Source organism: Lontra canadensis, unplaced genomic scaffold, assembly GCF_010015895.1.
Source record: "Lontra canadensis isolate GAN:19392208 unplaced genomic scaffold, GSC_riverotter_1.0 scaffold75, whole genome shotgun sequence".
Taxonomy (NCBI): Eukaryota; Metazoa; Chordata; class Mammalia; order Carnivora; family Mustelidae; genus Lontra; species Lontra canadensis.
The window spans coordinates 6454505-6479987 of record NW_022631069.1 but is presented as its reverse complement, the minus strand read 5'-3'; the positions used below and the strand labels follow the sequence as shown (position 1 = coordinate 6479987).

The window sequence follows — 25483 nt, the reverse complement described above, 5'->3', positions numbered from 1 at the left end:
CTTCACTCATCCTACTGCCCGCCTCCTCCACTCCCACCGACCAATCGGTGGTCCTCACTCTCGCCGAGGCTCCGCCCCCTGCCGGCTGGGGGCCAATCCACGGCGAGGGAGTCGAGCGCTGGGGCCCGTTCCCTAGCGCCTGGCCTGTGACGGCAGCGCGCCGGGCGCCGCGCGGCAGGAGGGGGCGGGGCTCTGGGTGAGGGATGGGCGAGGGCGGGGGGGAAGGGAAGAGGGAGGCGGAGGAGGTTGCGGCGGGTTTGAAAGCGGCAGTTTCCTGGCAGCTTGGGCAGGCGTTGGTCTCCGCGCTCCAGCTCCGCAGCGGCCACAGTCGATCCTGCGACGGGTCTACGCGCGCTTCTGCGCACCCCCCGACGGATTTTTCTCGTTCCGGCTTTTGCCCGTTCACCTCCCCGCCCCCCTGCTTCTGCCTTTCCCGCCGCTCAGGCGCGGAGCCCAGGGGCCAGCCGGCGGCCGTGACCCCGCCCGAAACCCCTCTGGAGCCGCCCGAGGACAGTTCCCCTCTCCTTTCTTCAGCCTAGCCCGGGGTGGTCCTCGCCGAGCCCGGCAGCCCCGGGGAGCGCAGCCGGGAGCGGCGTCCGAGGGGCGTCTCGGGGCTTGGAGCAGCCCGGCCCCGGCGGGCTGCGGTCGGGGGGGGCTCGCCAGAGCGGCGAGGCCCCCTCGCCGGGCTGCACGGGCCGCCGGGCCCCCAGGCTGAGAGGGGGCCGGAGCGGCGCCCCCGCCGCCCGCGCGGGGTCTCCCCCATGGTGCAGCGGGGTTCGGGATGTCGAAGACGCTGAAGAAGAAGAAGCACTGGCTCAGCAAGGTGCAGGAGTGCGCGGTGTCCTGGGCCGGGCCCCCGGGCGACTTGGTCGCCGAGATCCGGGGCGGCGCGGAGCGCGGCGAGTTCCCTTACCTGGGGCGGCTCCGGGAGGAGCCCGGCGGGGGCACCTGCTGCGTCGTCTCGGGCAAGGCGCCCAGCCCTGGGGATGTGTTGCTGGAGGTGAACGGGACGCCTGTCAGCGGGCTCACCAACCGGGACACCCTTGCTGTCATCCGCCACTTCCGAGAGCCCATCCGTCTCAAGACTGTGAAGCCAGGTATGCCGGCTCTGCCTTTTGTCTCAGGGTCTGGGGGCAAGTCGGGGTGGGCGTCCTGGAAGAGGCGGCCACTCCTTATTGCTTATCGCCCTGGGTAATCGTTTATTTCCAGGGTGCGCGGGATCCCTGGCGAGGGGATGGGGGGTGGTGGTGATTCCCAATTTGCTGGTAGGAAAACTGAGCTCTGGCTGGCCCGGGCTGCTCTGCAGGCTGTCAAGTATTGCAGCCAGAAGCTGGGTTTCCTAAATCTGTAGCCCCGACTCCTACCGAGAGTTTCTGACCTGAGACGAAAAAAGGAGGGGGGCAGCCTTTTCCGCTGCTCCCCTTTATGGAGAAGGTCCTCATGATTGTAGCGTATTCTTTGGAACAGTCTTATGCATTTTCTAATCGGGAATGAGGTCTTGTACTCTTGAGGCACTTGGTGCCAAGGTTACCACCTAGTGTACCTAGGAGGGCTTAGCGGCTTCAGTGTTTCTTGCACACCAGCAACACCTGGGAGCTGACAGCCTAACTCACTCAGTTCAGGTGGTTTCAGGTGTCTGGGTATGGATGCTGTACAGTAGGTGATATGTGACCGAGTAGAGTGTTCTTGCGAGGAGCTGTTGAATAGTCTGGGCTTCGAAAGAACTAGGTGCCTCTTCGGAGTAAAATCTTTTCTAAATCTTTGATTTCACACACATTTCGTAGAAGTGGTGGGTAAAACGGACCCCCGTTGCCCTGGTGTCTTTTATGCAAGTCAGATCTACTGCAAAGCACGTTCCATTTATGTTTCAAAGCATTGATCAGACCGCATACAGTGAAATCTGATAGTATGCAATGGTCCTGATGTATTTGTTATCTACAGCATTGGTTAGAATGTGGCTCTGTTTTCTGAGAGGCTTGTAGGAGAGAGAATTACGATCACAATGTTATTAGAAATCAAACTAGTTTCGTTATGTGTGCTCTACTGAATCTATAGTGTATCAAAATATAATGGGCTTTTTAATTGTGACTTGGGCTGGAGCGATCAGTCCATCCTTTCACTGCAAAATGCTAGAAAAATCGGGAGAAAAATTTAACATGTTCTCTCCCTCACATTGTTTTTTCTTTCTCAGCAGCTCACTTTGGAAATCTCTCTTTCATAGTCCACGGGCTTATTGGGAACTGATGGTTTGTGGTGCAATATACATATGTGTGAGTATTGTGGGTGTATACGCACACACTCACATGTCCCTGAAATCTTAAATTAAGATTTTCTTCATGTGGTCTGTTTCATCATATTCATTTTAAGCTTACAGTTTATGTAAGGGCTTCTTTTTTATTGCTAATTTAAAAAACTCTGGCAGACTTTAAACTTCATTTTCTGTATAGTTTCACAAATTAAGAAATTCTTAACTCAGACTTTCAGAGCCATATGTGAAAGGTGGAGGAAAGGTTTTGGGGGCTGTAATTTAGTGAGTCAGGCACTGTCTGTAATATGCAAAATACTATATAATACATGGTTTACTAGTGTAGGTGCCATTTAGTTCAAATCCCATGAGTCAGGGAATAATGAGAACATCTGCATCATAGTGTTTTGTTTTGATTAGTTGGGGCCATAAATGAGAATGTAACTCTTATTTTCAAAAATAGTTTAAGATTTAATAGATCGAGGAAGTCAATATATACTCAAAGTATTGTGATTCTTTTAGAAGACTGGGGAGATCTTTAATATTAGTCTGATGTGCAGGTTATATATTTTCTCAACATTTATATCAAATTTAAGAAAATAATTCAAAGTTTAGAGTATATTCGGTAATATAGATTAGCTGTGTTGAATAAAAATCATATGCCCCGGGATGTAGTTGACATTTTTGTAGTAATAAAATTTTGCCCTCTTGACAACCACAGTTACTTTTCTACTTTAAATGTTAAGCCAAAAAACAAAGAGGGGAATAATTTATATTAATGGGTTTAGCATATTTTCTGATCATTAATAATAAAAGTTCTGAATACTACACTTATTTTTTTAAAGGTATGCTCTGCTTCAGTAATTTCTAAAGGGTACCACTATGTGTCATCTGAGATTCTTATTCTTTGTTTCTAAGTAAGTTGTACTTTAAAAATTTCAATTTCTCAAAGGATAGTATTCTTAGTTTTTTTACTATCCTCATGTTAAGCATTACATGAAATGGCTTTCTTAAATGGCTTTGTTTAAACAACATTTGTTGTAAAATAGCAAGGTTTTTGCAGGCTAAGTGCAAGACTTCAAATATTAGAAATTAAGGAACTAGAAGAGTTTATTCCTAGAACTTTGGGTGTGATTACTAATCGCATAAATATTATCTCTGGAGGAGACAGGGATTCCATACTGTTAGGCTTAAATTTGAAAAGTATGAAAGTACAAAGTAAGGAAGTTTAAAAAGGAATTTGCTCTGCACATTTTTTTTTCATTTTATCTAAACTTTGTGAGAGAAATGGATTTTCCATTTTAATAAGTAATTGTAAAGTGTACTTTGCACTGTCTCTTGTCTTGATTAGCAACTCTTTGTAAAACTGTATTCATAACATCTAGAAACTAGTACAGTTCAAGAGTAAATTTAACATTTCTGTGAGATGTAATAATAGTGTGGAATGATCTCACATTCATTGTCTTCTGACAAAGTCCATGGCAAAAGGATGAATATAGATCCTTCCTAGTTTTCTCCTTTTTGTCTAGTACATGCTAAGAGGAGCTCAGCCAAAGCCAGCGTCAACACCTGGATGACTTAAGGAAGATTCTTTCTGGCAGTGACCGTCTTCTGCTTTGATATGGGGCTTTAGTATTTTTTTTTTCCTTACTTGCAAATTCCATTAAAGATTATAACGGGAAAAAAACCCCACTTTAAAATATGGTTCTTAATCCTAGGCTTTCTTGAGAGAATTGGGAATTTCTTACTGGAATCTTATTTTTACTTAGTATTCACATAATACACAGCAATCAGTACATTCCTGCTTCGAGGACCGTCTTTAGTTTCACCTGTTCCTTGGCCCAGCTGGTCACCTATATCTTAATTACAAACCTTTTCTTTTTTTTTTTTCTTTTCTTCTCTCTTTTTTCTCTTCTCTCTCTCTCTCTCTCTCTCTCTTTTTTTTTTTTATTCTTGTCTGCAAGGAGAAAAGTTCTTAATTGAATTTGATCTTTGTAGTTTCACAGTAGTAAAGGAAGTTGAACTTTGGACCTCTGATGAAATTGTTACATGATCTAGTCCTGTGACCGGGCTTAGTTTCTTTGATTTTATTTCAGAGCGTATTTTTAAGCAGTTTCTTTTCTGGCTAATGATAGAAATAGTCAGTTTTGTTCTAAAATTCTCCGGATGATGAATGTTTGACTTTAATATTCAATTCATATACTTTTTTAAACACATATTTCAGTGGTTGCAAATTATGTGGATTTTATTCCGCAGGTTAAGTATTGATACATTAAGTACATGAAATCATTATCTACTGCTTTATTATGCACACAGTGCTTTCAACTACCTTAAGTCTGCTACTGTATCTAGAGAGGAAAATCATGAGGAACAATGTTACTGTTTAAACAAAAACTAATTTGAAATAGATCTTGTTTAATGCCAATTAATTGTAAGTCAAAGTTTGCCACGGACTCTTAGAGACGTTTGACTTATAGGGGAATTTTGTTAAAATGAGCACATTCCTAGAAATCCATTCCCCATTGGTGAAGAAGCATTACTAGAAGCTTTTGAGTAAGGGTGTTATGTTATGCCAATAATGAATAACTTTATCCCTTTCTTTTAACTTTTGGGTCTTTTTGGTTTAATGGGTAATTTGGGACTTGTGAATTTTGTTTAGGTGGTTGTCATATTTGATGAAGGGAAGGGCGAAAGAAGCTAAAATTGCTAGCTTCCTACGTTTCTAATAAAAAAAATCTTCTTTTTTAACATAGAAGCTAGAGATTGGGTGAGGCAGCCTCTTTGTTAGGGAACACAGCATTAAATTTTGATAAACCTTAAGTGGGAAACTTTACTGTCCTCTCAAAATTTGGTAGCAATTTTTTGGGTCTAAGTAACTTCAGGTTTTGGACTTTATTCATTGACACCTTTAGTTCATGTGAATAATGGGCTTATGTCATGGAAGCTGAAGAAATATTTAATAATTGGCCCTTTTCAGCTTTCATATCATTTCTATTTTATTCAGTTGAATGTTAAAACTGATTTTCATGGGACATAACTGTGTTCCTGGGGAATATAAATTGTTTTCCTCTGGAGGTTCTGGGAAGTACTTTATAAAACCTCTAAGAGACAAATTTCTGTGTGTGTGTGTGTGTTTCTTGGTCTCTAATTTATCTAAATTGATGGTAAAACAAATCTACATTTGCTCCAGGATCTGACTTGTGAAGTCAGTGCATAATCTTCTCAGGTGAATAGTTTCATAAAATATCTTTACCATATAACCTCTAAGTGCTTTATAAATTTTGTGAGCACTTAAGAGTTTGGGGAGTGTGTTGTCAGAGAATTTCATTTTTATGAACCACTTCCATATTCAGTACCAATTCCGAACTCTACCAATTCTTAAGTCAGTTTTTGGTTGTTTGTGATATGATGAAGGGTAAGTATTTTGGTAATGAAGACCAGAACTGTGACCCTTTTAATTAAATAAGCAGTTCTGTCTCTCCTCTGAATTTTTGAGAAACAGTTTCCTTGCAGTACTACATTTTGGCAGAGAATGAATGTCCTTTATTTAAAACTGCTCCTAAGGGTAAGATTTTTGGTGGCTCAGAGGCTAGTGTTATGAGAGACGTGTTTGTGCGGGAAGAGTTGTTGTTCTCCTTGAAAGTATGTTATTTAGAATGTTTCCCCCAAAAGGTGCTGATTTTACTTTATAAAGAGAAAAAAGTTTGGTTCCTGGCACACGTTCATTCCCTCAGCAGCCGTTTGGGGGTGTACCCATGTGAACTAGCCCTGGTGATATAAAAACAGATATAAAAATGAATCAGTAATGATCTCGGTCTTCAAGAAGCTCACACTTTAATGGGAGCTTAAGGTTTCATTGGCCAAGAAGACCTGTAGTACGGGTTTTACCTTTTTCACTCTTTTCCTAGTACTTAAATGAAACTCTTTAGATAAGTTTGAGTGTGAATTTTGGTGGAAGCTAGACTAATTAATTTGTTACCAAGCACACTGTTCTAAAAAGTGGTGTGGGCTACATCTTAGGATTTGGGTTCTCAGGGCATCACAAAAAGAGGGAAATCAACTATAAACACAATTATCTTTTGAAAAGCTCTTAGTTAAATTGCTCTCAAAATACAATCTGTGTTTTAGTCAGGGTGTATTTTATACATTGTATTTGTATTATCCCATTTGTAGGACCAGAACTTCTTGCCTCTTCTCACTACCCCCCCCCCCCCCCCCCCCCCCCGCCGCCCCTGCCATGTTGGAACCAATTGCTGTGTTTTGGCTGAACACTAAGTGAAATAGTTTTGCTTGCATTAAAGAGTTAGGTTTTTTTGTTTTTGTTTTTGTTTTTTTCTTTAATAAAACCCATCTTTTAATTTAAAAAAATTACCCTCATCTGGGTGTGCATAGTGAATTTGTAGAAGTTAAATGGTGAAAGAATGAGGTGAAAGAAAGCTTTCATTGCTTTTGTGTCTTGGTAGGGTCCTTCCCTTGTGCCTTGATTTTCTGCTTTGGCTAGCAGAGGAGAGAACTATGAAGAATTTTGAATTTAGCCTGGCTTTGAGAGATGGATAAGTGTTGGTTGAGTGAAATTCGTATCCTCTCAGTAGTATGTAAGAAGCAGAGGAAGAGACAGACATGGGACAAGAATGTTCAATACAGACAGATCTTCAGTATAATCCATCTCAGTCATGTATGTGTATGTGGGTAAAACCTTATTTTGTGTAAATGCACAAAATCTGCATTATGGAATAATTGGAAAATGGAGAATCATATTGTTTAAATATATAGGTAGTTCTAATATGAATCATCTAGAAATAATGCTGGTAAAGTGCTTATGGCCATTTCTACCTTCAGCCTTATTCAACTCATAATGTAATGAGTATTTTTATTTAACCCATAATGTAGCTGAAATATTATTGGTAGTACTTTGCTTTGTGGTAATAGGCTTTCTTGTGTTGCCTTGGAAGCTTAGCCAATTTTATAGGAAAATGCAATTTGCTAATCTAGTAAAAAGAGAAGTGGAAATAGATTTCCACCTTAACTCCCCCTTCTCTTTTGTTAGAGTCACAGTTGACTGGCTTCCAGAGGAAAGGGTAGCACCATTATATTTCCATCCACGCCCCCCCCCACCCCCCCAACCTTAGCAGTGTGTCCTAACACAATTGCTCAGCAGTGTTCCCAGGAGCAGCTCTGCTTCCTCCCAACCCCCCAATTTCAGTCATTGCCTCATGGCCAGGGGAACATGGATTACATTTTGAGCACCATAATTTGACTTGTGACATAACTAAATAGCTGAGAAAGGACAGGTGGTGCTCATAAATTGGAAGGTACCTTGTTTTAGTAACACGCTGGAGATAGTTTCAGAGACTCAGGAATATAGAGGGTTAAACTTTTTGCTATAATGTATTTGGAGTTTAGGGGTTTTTTTGTTTGTTTTTTAAGATTTTATTTATTTATTGGAGAGAGAGCAGAGGGGAGAAGGTCAGAGGGAGAAGCAGACTCCCCACAGAGCTGGGAGCCTGATGCGGGACTCGATCCCTGGACTCCGGGATCATGACCTGAACCAAAGGCAGATGCTTAACCAGTTGAGCCCCCCAGGTGCCCTGGAGTGTAGGGTTTTTAAAAAATATTATGGAATGCAAATTGGAAAAAAAATTTGCTTCAAATTTGTTAAAATTAGCATCTATTCTATTTGGAGGCAGTCCTGGTCTCGGGTATACATTATGAGCAGTACCTGATCTACTTAATTAAAACTTTCTAGCGTCTTAGGTTCTTTGCTTTTTTTTTTTTTTTGAGATAATTTTAAATACATAATTATTTTTCTTGCTTCCAGGGAGTTTGTGAGTGGGTACCCTGTTTCTCATTGTTGTTCTTTTTTTTTTTTTTTTTAAAGATTTTATTTAGTTATTTATTTGACAGACAGAGATCACAAGTAGGCAGAGAGGCAGGCAGAGAGAGAGAGAGGAGGAAGCACGCTCCCCGCTGAGCAGAGAGCCTGATGCGGGCCTTGATCCCAGGACTCTGGGATCATGACCTGAGCCGAAGGCAGAGGCTTTAACCCACTGAGCCACCCAGGCGCCCCTCTCATTGTTGTTCTGATTGGGAATTATATGTGACTATGAAAAATATTTTTGTTTTCCTTTTAAAGAATTTATTTTAGAGAGACAGAGTGAATGGGGGCGGGGGCTGGGGCAGAGCAGAAGCAGATGGAAAGGGAGAGAGAAAATCTCAAGCAGACTCCTCACTGAACTCTAAGCCCGACATGGAGCTCAGTCTCACAACCCTGAGACCGGGACCTGAGCCAAAATCGAGTTGGACCCTTTACCAATGGAGCCACCCAGGTGTCCCAGCAAAAATGGGGTTATTTATGTACACTTGATGACATTTAACAGAAATAGTTTTATGGAATGAAAATACTCTGAAAGGGAGGGGGAAAAAGGAAGTATTTATTAATAAATGCTTTATTTCTGACTTTCATCAAATAGAATTAAGCGAACTTGGCTTTTTCCCCCTCTAATAAAATAACTTAAAAAAAAAATCCCTTTTAATGGAGTAACCCCAGAGATCTATTACTCTTTGGATGTGGTTATCCAGTTTGCAACAGGTATTTGGTGATATGTAGGTCAGATCTCATTGGGAAGGGGGAAAAAAAATCCCAATTCACATGTCTGTTTCTGTGTTTGTAAGGATTCCATAGCAAGTGACAGAAACTACTGAGGTTAATTTAGGCTAGAAAGTTCATTGGCTTACACACATGAAAACCCACGCCTAGGGCTGTAGCAGCTAAATTCATGCTCTTAAGTGATGGTTATTGGGACTATCTCTTGGCCCTTTTCCTCAGACTTGGCTTCTTTTTCAGCTCACCTCTCAGTGTAGCAAGAAAGGTGGCTCTGAACCACCCACCCCCTCAAGTCATATGGAGTCCTTAAAGCGTCTCATCTTTGTTCTGGAGTCCAATAATGAATTTCATGCAGGGACTCTGTGCCCATCTCTCGGACCAGTTGTAGAGAGAGGGCAGCCGGGTACTGTGATTGGCCAGGCCTGCATGACATGTCTACTCTTACAGTTGAGTATAGAAAGCACAATGTGATTAATAATTATCCTAGAACTCTAGGAGATAAGGGATGGGTATTTCCTCAAAAGATGGGATGCTGGGGAGGCAATACTACAGGAAATGGCCTCTTTTGAAACATTTAATCTCTCCTACTTTGAAACCACCAACAGTATACAGTTGTCATAAAGCTTATCATTTTTTAAAAACCAGATATTGACTATAGACCAAAACTGAGATACTGATTTTATTCAAATAGTTTACTTAAATATTATAATTTTGAAGTTTTTAATCTAAAAGCTGCTTTTATTTAAATGCTTTCTCTTTAAGATATCAACATCTCGGGGTGCCTGGGTGGCTCAGTTGGTTAAGCATCTGACTCTTGATTTCTGCTCAGGTCATGATCTCAGAGTCCTGGGATTGAGCCCTATGTCGGGCTCTTTACCCAGTGGGGAGTCTGCTTGAGATTCTCTGTTTCCCTTTCCTTCTACCCCTCCCCTCCTCCCCTGTACGTGTGTGTGTGTACATGCTGTCTCTCTCAAATAAATAAATCTTAAAAGATATCAACATCTCAGTTTTTTAATGTGTGCAATTAAAAGGTAGGTACTGCTTGTACTTTTTCAATTTTTTAAAACATCAGGATTCTCTAAGTCAGTGCTGCTTATTCTTAGGTGGATAGGATGCTTTGGAGGATCATTTAATTATCTTTGCCATTGAGAAAATGATTGTTAATCTGTTTAATGTGATTTTTTGAACTTAATATTATTATATCATTTTGAAGATGAAATTCTAAAATAATTGCTTTCCAGGATGTTTTGCTATTCATTCATTCATTCATTCATTCATTCATTCATTTTAAATAGGCTCCATGCCCATTGTGGAGCCTGATGCAGGGCTCGAACTCATGATCCTGAGATCATGACCTGAGATAAGATCAAGAGTCTAAGGCTTAACTCAGCCACCCAGGGGCCTCCAGGATGTTTTGCTTTTAAGACAATGGTCTTTTTAAATATAAACTGAAGCTGCATTTTTATTGTATTATTTCTAAGCGTTCTCTAATAATACCTTTAAACCATGATCTCATAGAAGTCAAACATAAACTACTTCACTCTTTGAAATACTGCTTAAGTGTGTAATGTAGTAGCTGTTTAATCATCTAAAAAGTTATTTGGCAGACACTGTAGGATAAAATCTGACCACCTTTGTTTTTTCCTGCCTCCACTGGAGGAAGGTACTTGGAATAGAGTTGGCAGGTTGAAAGAGAGGGGTGTGTACACTGAATATCTTTCCCCACTTTTTTATATTCTTGATTACCAGATGAGTATCTTTAACTCCAATACCATGAAAACAATTTAAAATCAACCTTCAGTTTATGTATAACATGCACGGTAGGAGTTCTGAAGTTTGGCTTAGTGTTGTCTGGTTGTATCTTTAGTGAGCTTTTTTTTTTTTTTTTTAAGATTTTATTTTTTTTATTAGAGAGATCACAAGTAGGTAGAGAAGCAGGCAGAGGGGGAAGCAGGCTCCCCGCTGAGCAGAGAGCCCCATGCGGGGCTCGATCCCAGGACACTGAGATCATGACCTGAGTTGAAGGCAGAGGCTTAACCCACTGAGCCACTCAGGCGCCCCTCTTTATTGAGTGTTAAATATCGTTAAATTATTTATAAATATGCTATTGTACACCAAAGCCAACATTCACGGAATTGGGATGTCTTTAAACCATGTTTGGAAAAATCACTGCTTCTATTGTAGAATCCTATATTATTAGAGTTCTCCAGTATTAATTCCACATATTGATTAATTAAGCCATGAAAGCTGTTAAAATACCATTTCCTTACCTCTGCTCACAGAACTATATCTTAACACACTTCTGTAGCTTTGGGCAGGAGGACATTTTGTTAAAATATTTATTTTAGCTAAGGATGCTTTTCACGAGTTTCCGTGTTTTCAGTTAGAAAGTCCATACTACTTAAAAATTTAATTTCCTTTAAATAGAGTTAGAATTGCTAACTAGAGCTCTCTCGTAGTGAGATGCTGGTGAATGAGGTGACACATCAGCCTTCCTTTGGCGGTGACTCTAAGTTGGCAACCTTGCTCTGAGTGTAATAGGAAATATTCTGACTTGGGGACTTGTGATACTACTAGCTGCCGTTTACTGAGTAACAATCGTATGTCCATACATCATACACCCCCTTTGTTTGGTTTATAAGGATATGCATATTGGCATACGTGTATTTCTGTAAAGAAATTTACATGTTGTCATTCTCTGTGAGTCAGGCGCTGTCCTCTCCCTTTTACACATGAGAAAACTAAGGTCCAGAAAGATGAGCACACCAAAGGTCGCAGACTCACTCCGAGGACTAGGAACTGAAGCAGCTTTGAGTCTTCCTTCTTCACTTTCCAGATAGAGTATTATTTCATTTTGTCTGAAAAAATCTGCCTTACTTCCTTTTTCTCTATTAAAAGGAAAAAACCCCCACAATTCTGAACTGTTTGAGTGGGTGTTAAATGCAGTAAAACATTGGGCAAGTACTTAAAATAAAAGCTTCATTTCTTGGTTCTGTTTCTAAACAAAGTTTGTGGCAGTGCAGCTTAATCTTTATAGCTAAGCTGTGCCCGATGAAGGAGTTAGCCCCCAGAATTACGCATCAGACAGAAAGTTAGCATTAATTCTTGCCACCTTTGGTAAGATAATTTTCCAGCCGTTCTCTGTAAAAGCCTGGATACTCTGAGGGTAAATATACTTGGGAAGATTGTCTACTTGATACTGCAAATAATATCTTGTTCTCACATTTCCTGTCCCCTCATTGTATAATCCACTCATCAGGAAGGTATTTCTTTTCTTTTTTTTTTTTTTTTTTTATTAAGATTTTATTAATTTATTTGACAGAGAGAGATCACAAGTAGGCAGAGAGGCAGGCAGAGAGAGAGAGAGAGGGCGAAACAGGCTCCCTGCTGAGCAGAGAGCCCGATGTGGGGCTCGATCCCAGGACCCTGGGATCATGACCTGAGCTGGAGGCAGAGGCTTTAACCCACTGAGCCACCCAGGCGCCCCCCAGGAATGTATTTCTTAGCACACATACCTTGAGACAGGTGGCCTAAAAGAATGTTCTGTTGAGTGTAAGAATGAATACATTTTGGGACTAGGAATTTTTTTTTTAAAGTCTGCAGAATCTGTTCAGGGTATACTTTACTTTTAAATAAAACGAAGCCAAGCTAGATGGAAGAATAACTCATTGTATTCAAGTAGATCTCTCTTGTTCCGGACGTCAAGTACTCTACGGTAAGGTGGCCCCTTGAAGAGATGGTTAAAGCAGGTTGTAGAGCACTGGCACCTCTTATTCTTTAAGTGTTTGTGCTGTTACGTCTTCTGTGTGGGCTTCAAGTCAGCCATTCAACTGGAAGGAACCATAGCAATCCCACTAATACCCTTAGTCTACAGAGAAATGAATTGAGGCTTAGCAAAGGCAGGTAGCTCTGCTCAGAGGCCCAGCACAAAGCTGGCAGAGTGTGGCCTGGAACTCCCGTTGCTTTTGTTGTTTTGGTTTCTGGCATAAGGCTCTCCGTAGGAAATTGTAGTGAAATTGATGAAAAAAAGAAGTAACCTGTTAAACATATTCTGTCCCTTTATGAAATTTGCGTTGCTTTGCAATTAAGTATCACAGCCTAGACTAGGTCTTTTAGGCCATCAGCATGCCTAAGTGTTGCTAGAGACAACAGTAGTAACCCAGGGGCTGGAGGACAGAAAATTTTGATCATTCTGTGCCACAGGTTTCTATGACATTTGTGGCCTCGTGTAATGCAGTGGCTTATGGTTAAGATCTAAATAGTTAGAAAACTGTTAGCTGGTGTAATAGCTGTATATCTAAGTATCGGTTCTTGTTAGGTGTTTTAGCTTTGAAAAATTATTTCTCCCATCAGAAAGGTTCTTTGCAGTGCTTTCAGTAGAATCTTTCTGACTGGGTGCTTTGTATGGTGGACTGCTGTCGCTCTTCTCTCCCTTCTTGGTGGGGCTATAATACAAGTCTGAATTAGAGCCTGCTCTACTTTTATTTCTTCCCCTCAGCCTGACTAGGGGATGCAGTAGGGGAAGAGGAGTTTTAGTGCTAGGAACTGCTCAGGGATGTGTCAAGGGCGCTTTTGGCTCAGGGTCCTTGAGCTTGTGTGGTTATAATGATGGTGAACATGGCTGAGAATGGGGGGCTGTGGTCCTGCTGGGTATGGGACAAGTAGACGTCTCAGGCCACACAGAGCTGGCCACAGTTTTGGGGAGACTCTTCTCAGGAGGTATGACTAATGGAAATAGTAATGTCTCACTTGGGCCTCTTGTATGTCTGTGAAAGAACAGCGTGAGCGTAGACCTGGAAAGATCTCTCTATAGTCAGTCTACTGTAGACTCTTGTAGTATCAGTTGGGGTTAAGTGCAGGAAACCGAGAGGGATGTAATACAGGGAATTAGTTGCTTAGGGAATCTTTGAAAGGGCTGGAGAGCTGGGCTCTAGGCCAGGACCCTGAGAATGACTTCCAGGACACCTTGGAACAACATGGCGTGGGAGCTGCCCCCTCTGCCACTGTCAGGAAAGTGGCATTCAGGAGGTTGTCACTGCAACGAAGGCAGGAAGATACCACGGCCCTTGTGGCAGAGGGGACCATAGCAGCCACTGCTATTGCCGTCAGAGCTGCTTGAAGTCTGGAAGGTAGTGTCTGGCCAGTGCTGTGACAACGTCTAGATGCCCCTGAGCTACTGACTGACTCGGTACCAGCCCTGCTACTTCTGCCATTGTCCCTCAATAGCCCTGAGGCCGGAGACTGGGCTCTGACATGCCTGTGACCTTCTTTGCTGGCTGAAGGCCACTAAAAGCCACAGGCTGATGGAGCTCTGCTTCGCTTCTGCCTTCCATATTTTGTGTCCTATATCTTACATCGTGGAACTGAATTTTTATGCCGCGTACTAGCTGTAAAGGAACCTGGGAAATACAGGTTTTAGTTTATCAACCTCTGCATTTTAGGAAGGCTTACTATAAGCAGGTGGGTGTTGAGTGCCTGCTGACCCTTTCCCGCACATGCTCATCTTCATCTTCTTCTTTTTTTTTTTTTTCTAAATGTTATTTATTTGACACAGCATGAGAGTGAGGCACAAGCAGGGGGAGAGACAGAGGGAGAAGGAGAAGCAGGCTCCCCACTGAGCATGGAGCCTGACACCGGGCTGGATCCTCAGGATCCTGGGATCATGACCTGAGCCGAAGGCAGACACTTAATCGACTGAGCCCCCCAGGCGTCCTCCCTGCCAACCCACAGGTTCATCTAATTAAAGATAGTATTTAAATACAATTTAATCCTTTCCTGATAACTGTCATTTCTGTGAGCTTGTCTTTTTGAAATGGCCTGTAGTTGGAGTGATCACAAAGCTGATAGATTTTTAACATCTCTATCTTGCTACTAGCTTACATCTGTCCTACCTCCTGTCCCTGCTGCTGAGACATCTGTGTTTTCTATCACTTAATCTCCATCTTCCCTATAACCTGCAGGCATCCAGGCCAGGGAGGGCACCTCAGCTGAAATAACCAGCTCATAAGCTGGTCAACAACCTGTGATTTCTGTGCCTTTGAAAGATGAATGGGGCCAGTACGACTCTTTCCTGGGGATTTGAACTAAGAAAGCATTTCCAGTTAGGGGGAGGCACTTCAGCTGAGAGGTTTTGCCAGTGATGCCCTGAGTTGGCTGTACTCTTTCTTGAGTCTGATGGTCGAATGTTCAGGACCTGAGTGACTTAGTTGTCCAGAGAGTCATTTGAAAACATTAAGTTGCATAAAATTACAATTAAGCAAATTATATTAACAACAAAGTTACTTAATACTCGAAGTTAGTGATTTCCTTATTTTCAGCTCTACTGAGGTACGACTGACAAAATTGTAATAGTATATAGCATGATGATTTGGTTTATAGAACACACTCCTCTGTGTTACCAGTCTTAATAGAACACTTGAATTCTTTTTTTAAATATTAGGAATTTACTTTTATTTTTTAAAGATTTTGTTTATTTGTGTGCGAGAGAGAGAGAGACAGCGAGAGAGAGAAGGAGCTGGGAGGAAGGGGTTCAGAAGCCCGATGCAGGGCTCAATCCCAGGACCCTGGGATCATGACCTGAGCCGAAGGCAGATGGTTAACTGACTGAGCCACCCAGGCGCCCCTAGAACACTCTGGAATTTTATGGTATTTTTTATTTTGATGAGAATACTTCAAGTTAGCATATTTCAGTCATGCAATATAGTATTATCAACTGTAGTCATCATATTATACATTAGATCCTCAGACCTCTCTCCTTTCCCCTTTTACCAACCTCTCCTTGCCTCCACTGTTTCTGTGAGTTTGACCTTCTCTTTTTTCTCTTTCTTTCTTTCTTTCTTTATTTTTTTTTTAATATTCCATGCCCTTTCCTAATTATTCTACTACATTTTACTACTCTCTATTCTCTTGGGTTTCTTTACATCTGTTGTAACTGAGTGGTGGAAATACTGTATAATAGGTTATCTTCCCAGCCGTGTTTTCACTGTTGTCATGGCTGTGGTGGGAGTTGTTAGCGTCTACAAAACACACCACTGATTGTGAGGTTGGGAGGGAGAGTCAGGGTTGGAAAGGCCATTTTTAACCATGTACAACTAAAATTTTGGGAGAAGAAACCATGAAAAGCAGAAGAAATTGACACATGCAGTAGGGCTGAGGTGTATTTCCGGAAGACCACTGGAGGGAAGGGCCACAAACTCTTCCCAAGGTCCAGAATCATTCTGGAATCATCCTACAGCTCCAGCCTCCAGGAGGTGCAGTTATTTTATTCCCTGTTCTTGGAATTATGTGAAATTGTGAATTCCTCTATGTCATTGACCTTAACAGAACACTCTGGAATTTTATGGTGTTTTATTTGTTTCTGTTTCAGTGCCTTTACTCATGATGAGGAGACAATCTGTTGAAAGTTTGGGTTCAGATTTTCTGGGATGGAGATGCAAGTAAAGAAGGTCAAGAGGGCCAGGAGCAGTATGATATGTGGGATTTCCAGAGAGAGGCATTTGTACCTTGTAGCTTATGGTCCACATCCTTCCCCCAAGTAGATTCTGTATTAGAATAAGATTGAAATCTCCACTATGGGATGCCTGAATACATGCATTTTATTCTGGCATTTTTCATGTATTACAGTTGCTTGGGCATAGATTAGCTTGTTACTGTATAAATGCCCTACGCCTCAGAGGCTCGAGTCCTGGGGCACAGGTAGCATCTCTCTTCTTCTGTAGCTCCTGACTGTGCCTTCAGGACCAGATAAGGTTCACACTAGTGTCTGGAGCTCCCTGCCTCAGCCTCCTCAGCTGCCTTTGATCAGCTGCTCGCTCTCTGCTCATCTCTCCAGTTTTGTTTTCTCTTGACTCTGATTGCTTCTCCCACGGGTCTCTGCTTTCCAAAGAAAAGACTGACCTTGGAGAGATCCTGTCAGCCAATTGCAGTGTTCCTTCACTTCCCCTCGTGGATTGTCCAATTTCTCAGGGGCTCAGGTGGAAACTGGCGGTGGGGGGGGGCATCCTTCTATTTTCTTTGATGTTTGTCCTTGCTTAGATATTCGGGAGCTGCTCTGTACCCCCAGAACATGCGTGTATGTGTTTTCTATTTCTGGATTTGAAAATACTCCAGATGCCTGTTTCTAGGTAATATTTTATTTCATATCCTTGTTTTAGTGGTTCAAACTGGATTGTACATACTAAACAAACCCAGTCTTTGAAAAAATCATCTTAAAAAAATAGGAATTAGAAATGGATCTTTGAAAGGCCAATAGATAGTCTCTTAGGATAATTTCTTACTAATTGAAAGAATGAAAAATTGTCTAATTATGGCATATTAGTCTGCTGTTAAAGTGATATAATGCAGATGAGAATTTCATCAGCATTAAGGAACTTACTATAAGTAAACAATGTAGAAATACTGTGTCATTCCTTGGGGCGCCTGGGTGGCTCAGTCAGTTGAGCATCCGACTCTTGGTTTTGGTGCAGGTCATGATCTCAGGGTCGCGATATCGAGCCCCACATCAGCCTCGGTGGAGTGTGGAGGCTGCTTGCTATTCTTCCCCTGCTCTCACATGCTCCATCTCTCTCACTTTCTCTCCCCCCCCCTCAAATCAATAAATAAGATCTTAAAAAGAAATATTTTCTCATTCCCCCAAAATACTCAATGGGAATCAGTATAATTTGCCTTACTACCTACAGCTGGCAAATTCTTCACCTCCTGGGATACTACTTTTTCTCTATCCCTGGCACCGGTGGTATTAAAGAAGCATCTATGCAAACGATATTAAAATCTTATAGCCCTTCTGTGGCCATTTTCTGGCTTGAGGGGCCTGATTAGAAGAGAGGACATGGTCAGAGTTTCTTCCTTGTGCTTACATGGCGCCCCTCTCTTTAAGCCATGGTGCAGCCTCACTGAGCTGTTCCTTAGTTTACTGCTCCTACCCTAAGTGAAAGAACAGTTGTGCAAGAGTGTGATCCTCATGTCCCACTTGGCCAGGTCTGTTTCTGGCCCACAGTTTTCACCTCAAGTTGCTGTCATAATCTTTTCACTGGGGGTGGACAAGAGTTCCTCTATTTTTGTTGTCTTGTTGTTCATTCATTTTTAAAAACAATGTAACTGAATAGAAACATAGAGCTCGGTGTGTGTAATTTCACTTGGCACATCATGTTGTAGGACCCGTTGTCTTTATTGTGAAATCACAACCTCTAACCCATCTTTGGGCCAAATCTAAACAGCTTTTTGGTAAAGCCTGGTGGGATTTTACACAAAGCTGTGGCAAAGCACCATCAAGTTGTGTGACTTTAAAATGTAGGCTTGGAGTCGATCGGTGGTGGAATCTTAGTTCTACACTTCTCATCTGCTACCTTGGACAGATTAGACGCCTCAGATTCTTCCTCTATAGTGAGGATAATACTGCCTGTCTCATGGGGCTGAAAAATCAATTGTGTTAGCTGCAGTTGGGTAGGACGTTTTCCCCAACTGTTTTAAAGTGGGCCCCCCGGTCATTATTTTATTCAAGACACTTGTTTGTAACTGGTTTAGAATATTTACCATTTTAGACCACTGATTTAATTACATTTCTCATCATCATGAAGCTGTGAATTCAACCATAGAGGTAACTGTGAGTTATCCTAGAGAATTGGGACCAGACATGAATATGGTTCTTATTAAGTACCCAAATTCAGAAATATGTCTGTTTGCCTTGAAAAATATCTTGGCGAGCTGAAAACTTTGCAGCTTTCGGTGATCATGCAGCGTATACCTAGGTATGCGTTATGGGTTGAATTGTGTGTCCCCAAAAGGTATCTCGATGTCCTCCCTCCACTACTGAAGTTTGGAAACAGGGTCATTGCAGACATAAGCAATTAAGACAAAGTCCTTCTGAGTAGGATGGGTTCTTAAGAGACACAGAGTCATGAAAGGAGGATGCTGTGTGACCAGGTGACTCCGGAGGCAGAGGCTGAAGGGCTGCACCTGCCAGCTGGGGGCACTAAGGACCAATGGCTATCCGTAGCAGCTAGAAGAGGCACAGACTTAGCCCAGGGTCTCTGGGAGAGTGTGGCCCTGGTGACACCTTGATTGTGGACTTCTAGCTTCCAGGACTGAGAGAGAATAGATTTTTACTGTTTTGAGCTGCCTGATTTGTATATACTTTGTTACAATAGCTTTAGAAACGAGTCTATTTTTTATAATGATAAATAGATCCACATTATTTAAGAAACATCTCAGCATATTAAAAAGACCACCTTCTGTATAACATATTAAACTGAGGATTTAATATGCTATGGGTAGTCAAATATTTTTTCTTTCAGCAATTAATATGCTAGATGACAGAAGCTAATTACTGTCTAAATTCCCTAAGGCTAAAGGACTACAACATTGTAGAGTAGGTGGTAAGTCTCTTTCTTAACACTGGTTTCCTTGCTCATGTTCCCTATTTGTGCCTTTATATGTACTATTAAGACGCAGGGGGCTGCATGATCTTCCTTTATGTTTTCCAGATAATTTGGGAAACTTCTTAAACCAAAGAAAAAAAATGCTATGTTGTAGGTAAATGTTTACGGAGGACAAATGAAATAGTACCACGGTCAAATGTAAGAGCATATTAACGCTTTCATTCGGTGGAAATTTACTGAGCATTTGCTAAGTCCCTGCCAGTGTTCTAGGCATTGGGTATATGCCCATAAACAAAGCAAGCAAGATCTCTTATGGAGTTAGGATTCCAGTTGGGGAGGTAGATAATAAAGAAGAAAATATAAACAATGCCAGTATAATAATAACAGTATCAAAGAAGACATTGGTAGCTCTTATTATGTGCCACGTGTTACTTTTAAGTGTTCTTCTTCATATTTAGTCTCACAATGACCCTATGAAGTTGGTTTGTCTGTTTTACATATGAAAAGACTTAGGCACAGAGAAGCCAAGTAACTTTCCCCAGGTCACACAGCTTAGGGACGTACGGAGCTGGGCCCTGAATCTAGGCAATGTGACTGCAGAAGTCTGTTCAGAAGTGATAAACTCTCACCCTCTAAAAGCATAGATTGGGATGAGGAGATAGTGTGTTGTTTAGATTGGGTGGTCCAGGAAGGCCTCCCTGAGGAGGGGACATGGAAGTTATACATTGTATGACTAAAAGGAAGGAGTTGGTCAAGTGAAATTTTTGAGAGGAAGCATCGCAGAGGGAATTATTAAGTCCAGAGACCTTAATGTAAGAGCTGGGTGGGTCATAGGACAGTAAAGACTGGTATGGCTGATCCCTGGGAAAGGAGGAGTAGAAGGCCTAGGAATGAGGTCGAAGAAGTCAACAGAAGCCAGCAGGGGTCTGTCAGCATGGGAAGGGTTTGAATATTATTTATATTCTTAATGTCACCAAAAAGAGTTGAAAAGTGAATGTCCAGTATGTGTTTCAAATAATCATTGTTTATGATTCTTATGATTCAGGAGGGACAGGAGAGGAGGAAGGGAAGAGGGAGAAGGTCAGCTTGGACTAGCATGAGAGGAGGGCACTGAACGAGTGGATGGACTCGAGAGAGGTCTTGAAGGAGGAACTAACATGCCTTGGCCCATGGGTTGCAAAGTGGAGGGAGGGGAGGACTTTGGACTTCTAGATTTTGCTTTGAGCAAGTGGATGTGTGATGGTGCCGTTTCCAGGAATGGAAAGATGGGGGTTTAGGGCTAGTGAAGAAGTTTTTCTGTGAAGAGGTATATCTACCATCTAGATTATTTTCCTAACTTTTTACCCTCTTTGCTTTATTCTATATTATGTTATCCTTGTAGCCATCCATCAGGCTTTTTTACGCATGTCAGTATTTTTTATAACTTGCAGTTATCAGTACATTTCCCCAAGGAAGGTTTTTCAAACGTCTAGTTTTCTCATATTCCACATGAGAAAACTGAGGTGATAGGCTCAAGGTCGTGTAGCTAATTATTTTTTGGATTCAGGATTAGTATGCAGGTTATCATTAGCCTAGGATTCTAATTTGATTACATTTTAACATATAAATGAGAATAAAAGTGAATTTTGGACATTGGACAAGTTTGGCTGCCAACTGGTGTGTGTGCTAAAAATCTCTTGGATCCAAATTTCAAAGACAAAATGCAAAGGATGTGGTACTACTGTTGCATTTGATTGGATTAGAAAGTTAGCTTATCACTTAGGACTTGTTGGAAAGTACAGTATAATGTAGACTTGAGAACATTTTCAGATATTTGGTCCAAGAATGTAGCTTGGGATTCTTCCAAGGATTAATACTTTTGTTGGCAAAGCCTTTGCATTTAATTAGCAAATGTTCCTTGCATGCCTACTATGTACTTAGCCTCACGCCAGGCCAAGATACAATAGGGAATGATTCATTTCCTTTCAAGGAATTTAGCCTTTGTGTTTTGTTTCAATTTCCTGAAATCACTTTCCATCTTTTGCTATATATTTAAAGATGTAATAAAAGCTGTAGTTTGAAAAGGTAAGGAAGTTTATTTAATCTAGGTAAAATTTCAGCCTCTGTGGCAAAGCCCTATATGTATATAGAAACAGACTGCAAATTTTTCATTTGTGTTGTGTGAGCACCTTATTTTTTAAGGAGTGAAAAATAGGCCATTTTAAAAATGCTTCTGTCTGATGGAATTAACTAGCTAAGTTGTCCCTGAAGTCAGTATCAGGCTTGGAAGTTAAAAATGATTTGAGTTGGTATAGGAATATGAGACATATTTATTTTTAAAAGTCAGACTTAAGGGGCACCTGAGTGGCTCAGTGGGTTAAGCCTCTGCCTTCGGCTCAGGTCATGATCTCAGGCTTCTGGGATAGAGTCCCGAAATGGGCTCTCTGCTCAGCAGGGAGCCTGCTTGCCCCTCTCTCGCTGCCTGCCTCTCTGCCTACTTGGGATCTCTCTCTCTCATCCAAAAAAAAAAAAAAAAAAATTCAGACTTAAGTATCTTAGATTGATGTTATTTTTATGTTTTCTTGTAGAAGAAACATTTTCACTCTTTATTGACTTCTGATAGTTTGGGTTTTAAGGAAATTAACCCAAAAGAGCATTGTGTTCTTTCCTTGCTGTGTTTGCTCTCTATTCTAACACTTAATATGCTTCAGCAACTCTCTCCAGTCTTATTGTTCCAAACTCATTTCTCATTATTTCCCAGTGTGGATACTCTGTTAGAGCCAAACTAAAGTGTTTGCCATACTTATTCAAAATCTCGTCTTAAATTTATTTCCTTCAGAGATTTTTCTAGGATTAATCTATTACAAATTTTATTTCTATACTTTGCAACTCCAGGATACTTAAATAGTTCTGTACTTTGCCGTAATATGCTATTAACGTTATAGCTCTTTAGTTCAGTAACTTAGACTCCACCCAGCAGACAATGATGATAAAATTGGTCTATTACCAATACTGAGAAAAATATTCAAATTTACATTAAAACACTTACTAGTGTTTTCATTTATAATAAAACACTTTCCAGGCTGCAAGGCAATTCTGTACCTTTGACTAAGAAGAAATTTGCCTTGGTGGAAAGATTCAAGAAGAACTGATAGTGTACTCTCCCAGGTTTGACAAGTGGAATTCAATTCCTTGTGCGTAAGAATTAGAAAAGTATAGAGGGGAGGGGCACCTGGGTGGCTCAGTCGGTTAGACACCTGCCTTTGGCTGGTCATAATTACAGAGTCCAGGGATCAAGCCCCTCATTGGGCTCCCCACTCCAAGGGGAGTCCGCTTCTCCTTCTGCCTTTCACCCGGCTTGTGCTCTCTCTCTCTCAAATAAATTTAAAAAAAAAAAAAAAAAAAAAGGAAGGAAAGTATAGAGGAGAGAGGAAGCCAAAATTGACACCCAATTTGGAGATATGTGTTTCAAAAAGAGTTGACTTTTTAAAAACCTGTTCTTAAAAACATAACACAAACACAAAATGACTTGACCTAGTTGAATTAAACAAGTTTGGTATCTTTTTTTTCTTAATTTAAGTTTGGAAACCAAGTCCAGTCAGGGAGGGAGATGTGATATTACTTATATTGTTCCCGTAAAGTGAGTATGTTTCTGGTTTTATAAAGAATAAACTTATCATATTATGAATTTTATCTTTGACATCTGATTTTTTTCCCATGAACTAACCCTGAAATTTTACACTTAACACAGCAAAGTTTGTTCATAATTGGTAACAGTTTGGTCAGAATCAAATAGGATGTATGGGATAAGACTTAAGCGTCAGTGTCCTTCCACTGGGGACAGACCGGGCTTAGGGCTAGACATTGGTAAGATTATAAAGTAGAATTAGTATCTGATACCACGCCCACCGCACACACTATTTTCTCCTATCTCACCCTCATTTTTACTTCCTGGTGTTATTTTCCTGTGTCTGAACACTGTCTCCTGACTGTCTAGTCTCAGTACCTTCTCCCTGGTTGGCACCCTCCATGACTTGGCATTTTCCCATTATATAATAGATAGGTTTCAGTAGAGTTCTTTGATTAACCTGTCCTAAGTTACACTAAACTGTTAGAAATTATTTCTATCACTGCTGAACCTACTCGGGCACATTTTTCCCTTCATGTCCTACATGACTTGAAATTTCAAGCAGTGCTGTAAGAATTTTTCCTCAGATTGCCCCGTTAAACTTCTGCCTAATTTAATGGACTCTGGAAAGTATAATAAGTAAGGTCCCTGTGGCTTCTAGCCCCTTTCTCGACATCCCATTTTCTTCAGGTTCTTGCACTTCCGTTGCCTGAGGGTCACCTTTCCCCATCTGTTGTCTCACCAGATTGCTTTCTGGGACAGTGTTTTGCTGTTCAAAACAAATTGAAGGAGTGCCCTGTATTTTAAGATGATTTTGTATGGACTGAAGTATAAGTCCCCTTCATCTTCTCTGAGTGACAGTCCTTTGTGTGGGGTTGACAAACCTCTCTTTAGATTACAAAGAAGTCTAGAGTGTGGATTTTGGTTGTTCCTCCTACATTTGAACTCCAGCCCTGCCACAATTTGTTCAAAAGTTTCATAAAGAATCCGGACAAAACAATGGCCGCTAGTGATGTACCACCCAGAAGCAATCATATACATTACTTTTTCTTATACTATTTATGTTGGCTGTGACATTCCTAGACCTGCGATGACTTGGTAAGAAAATAGGAACATTTTGGGGGGATCTTGATAACTGTTACCCAATATGTTTTCATCATACCCTATTGTCTTCCTATCTCTGGAGTTTTCTTTTTTTGACAAACATCAGGGATCTTTTAGCCAAAAAGAGATTCTTTCTTCTTTCAGTTCTAAAAGTCTTCCCTGATTTTGGATTATTTACTAAACTATTAACAGTGCAGGAGAACTCCAGCCCTTCTCTCACAGCAGTCACTGACTGGCATGTTGATGAATGATGTTCTTCCAGGTGGTTCGCCCCACCTTGGTAGCTAAATGGCCCAGTGAGGATGGCAAGTACCTATTGGAGATGGGTTCATTTCTGTCTTCTACCCAAAAGTTTGCCATGGGTAATATCTTTGATCAGCTCAAGATAGAGTCTTGGTGTTCTATATATAAACATCCTCTCTCATTTGGATCTCTGGCACTTAACTCCTGACTTCCCAGTTGCTGACCTCCTTGAGATAGCCAGATGGACTTTGTGTAAAGCAAAGTAATCTTGGCTACACAACCAAAGTTGCTGATCTTTCCATTTTAAACAACTGAATCAGTCTTAAATTTTGAGTCCATAAGTCAGTTAAAAACCAAAACCAAACCTCGGGTAAGCTACCAATAAATTGCCAAAATGTTTAAAAACACGACCTTGACAAATATAAAAACCCTAATATACAACCTGTTCTCAGAAACGTAATCTTCTCTTTGTTGAGTGGCAGTGTGTAGTATTAAAGCTGAGCTCTTTGGACATGTTGACCTTAATCTAGTGGAAAGCAGTAGGCTTTTAAATTGACACATACACAGTCTCCATCTTAGTAACTACAGAAGGCCTTCTTTTTAAATGATTGTTTCTAAACCTTATATTTTCATTAACGACTTCTGATAGTGTAATTAGACATTTCTGTTGTATCTTTTGTCAGAAGGCTAATTTGTAAATAAAGGCTGATTTTCATGTGTGTCCTGGTACTTTTGTGAATTATTGCCTCAGATTACTTCCCATATCTAACCTCAAGTAGTATTTGAAAGTGTCTTTTTAATTCAAAATGCTTCTTGAAAAACTGATGAAGTAAATGAGCTATAAATTTTGTTAGAAATTAATTTCTAACTGCTTTGAAGGGAACTGAAGTGATTTGTTCCTTGGTCTCCTCCCTGAATCTTGAGGAAAAATTATTTTTTGAAGAATGAAGTTGAATTTTCTATTCTGTTTAGTGTCTATATAAAAATAAAAATAGATCTTTACATTTAGTAATAGTAATGGAATAGTTCTGTGAATTAACTTCAATCCAAGTTAATGTAAATTGCAAAAGCAGATTTAAATAAAGGATGTTTATGTGTAATATATGGCTTGATGCTATAATTAGGAAGTAGGAGTTTCTTCCATATTTGCAACACTAATTCGATTGAAACCACTGTGATGTGAAATTTGGTATATTATTTTCTTAATAAGATGACCTTATTATTGAAGGTTTTGTAGTATTTGTGTGAAATGTGCTACTAGACCAAATAATGAAAATCTGAAGCAAATCTTTGCATTTTCAGAA

The 25483-nt window shown here is 40.9% G+C and overlaps 1 protein-coding gene across 3 annotated transcripts in view; it reads left to right on the top strand.

The window, feature by feature from the left end:
• Nucleotides 1–224: 224 nt before the first annotated feature.
• The window catches only part of MAGI3 (membrane associated guanylate kinase, WW and PDZ domain containing 3), a 229229-nt gene continuing 203970 nt past the window's right edge, over nt 225–25483 (top strand). For all 3 annotated transcript variants that reach the window (XM_032881404.1, XM_032881406.1, XM_032881405.1), the window contains exon 1: nt 225–1097. In XM_032881404.1, the coding sequence (XP_032737295.1) occupies nt 782–1097 (316 nt within the window). In that variant the 5' untranslated portion in view covers nt 225–781. The remainder of the gene's footprint in view (nt 1098–25483) is intronic.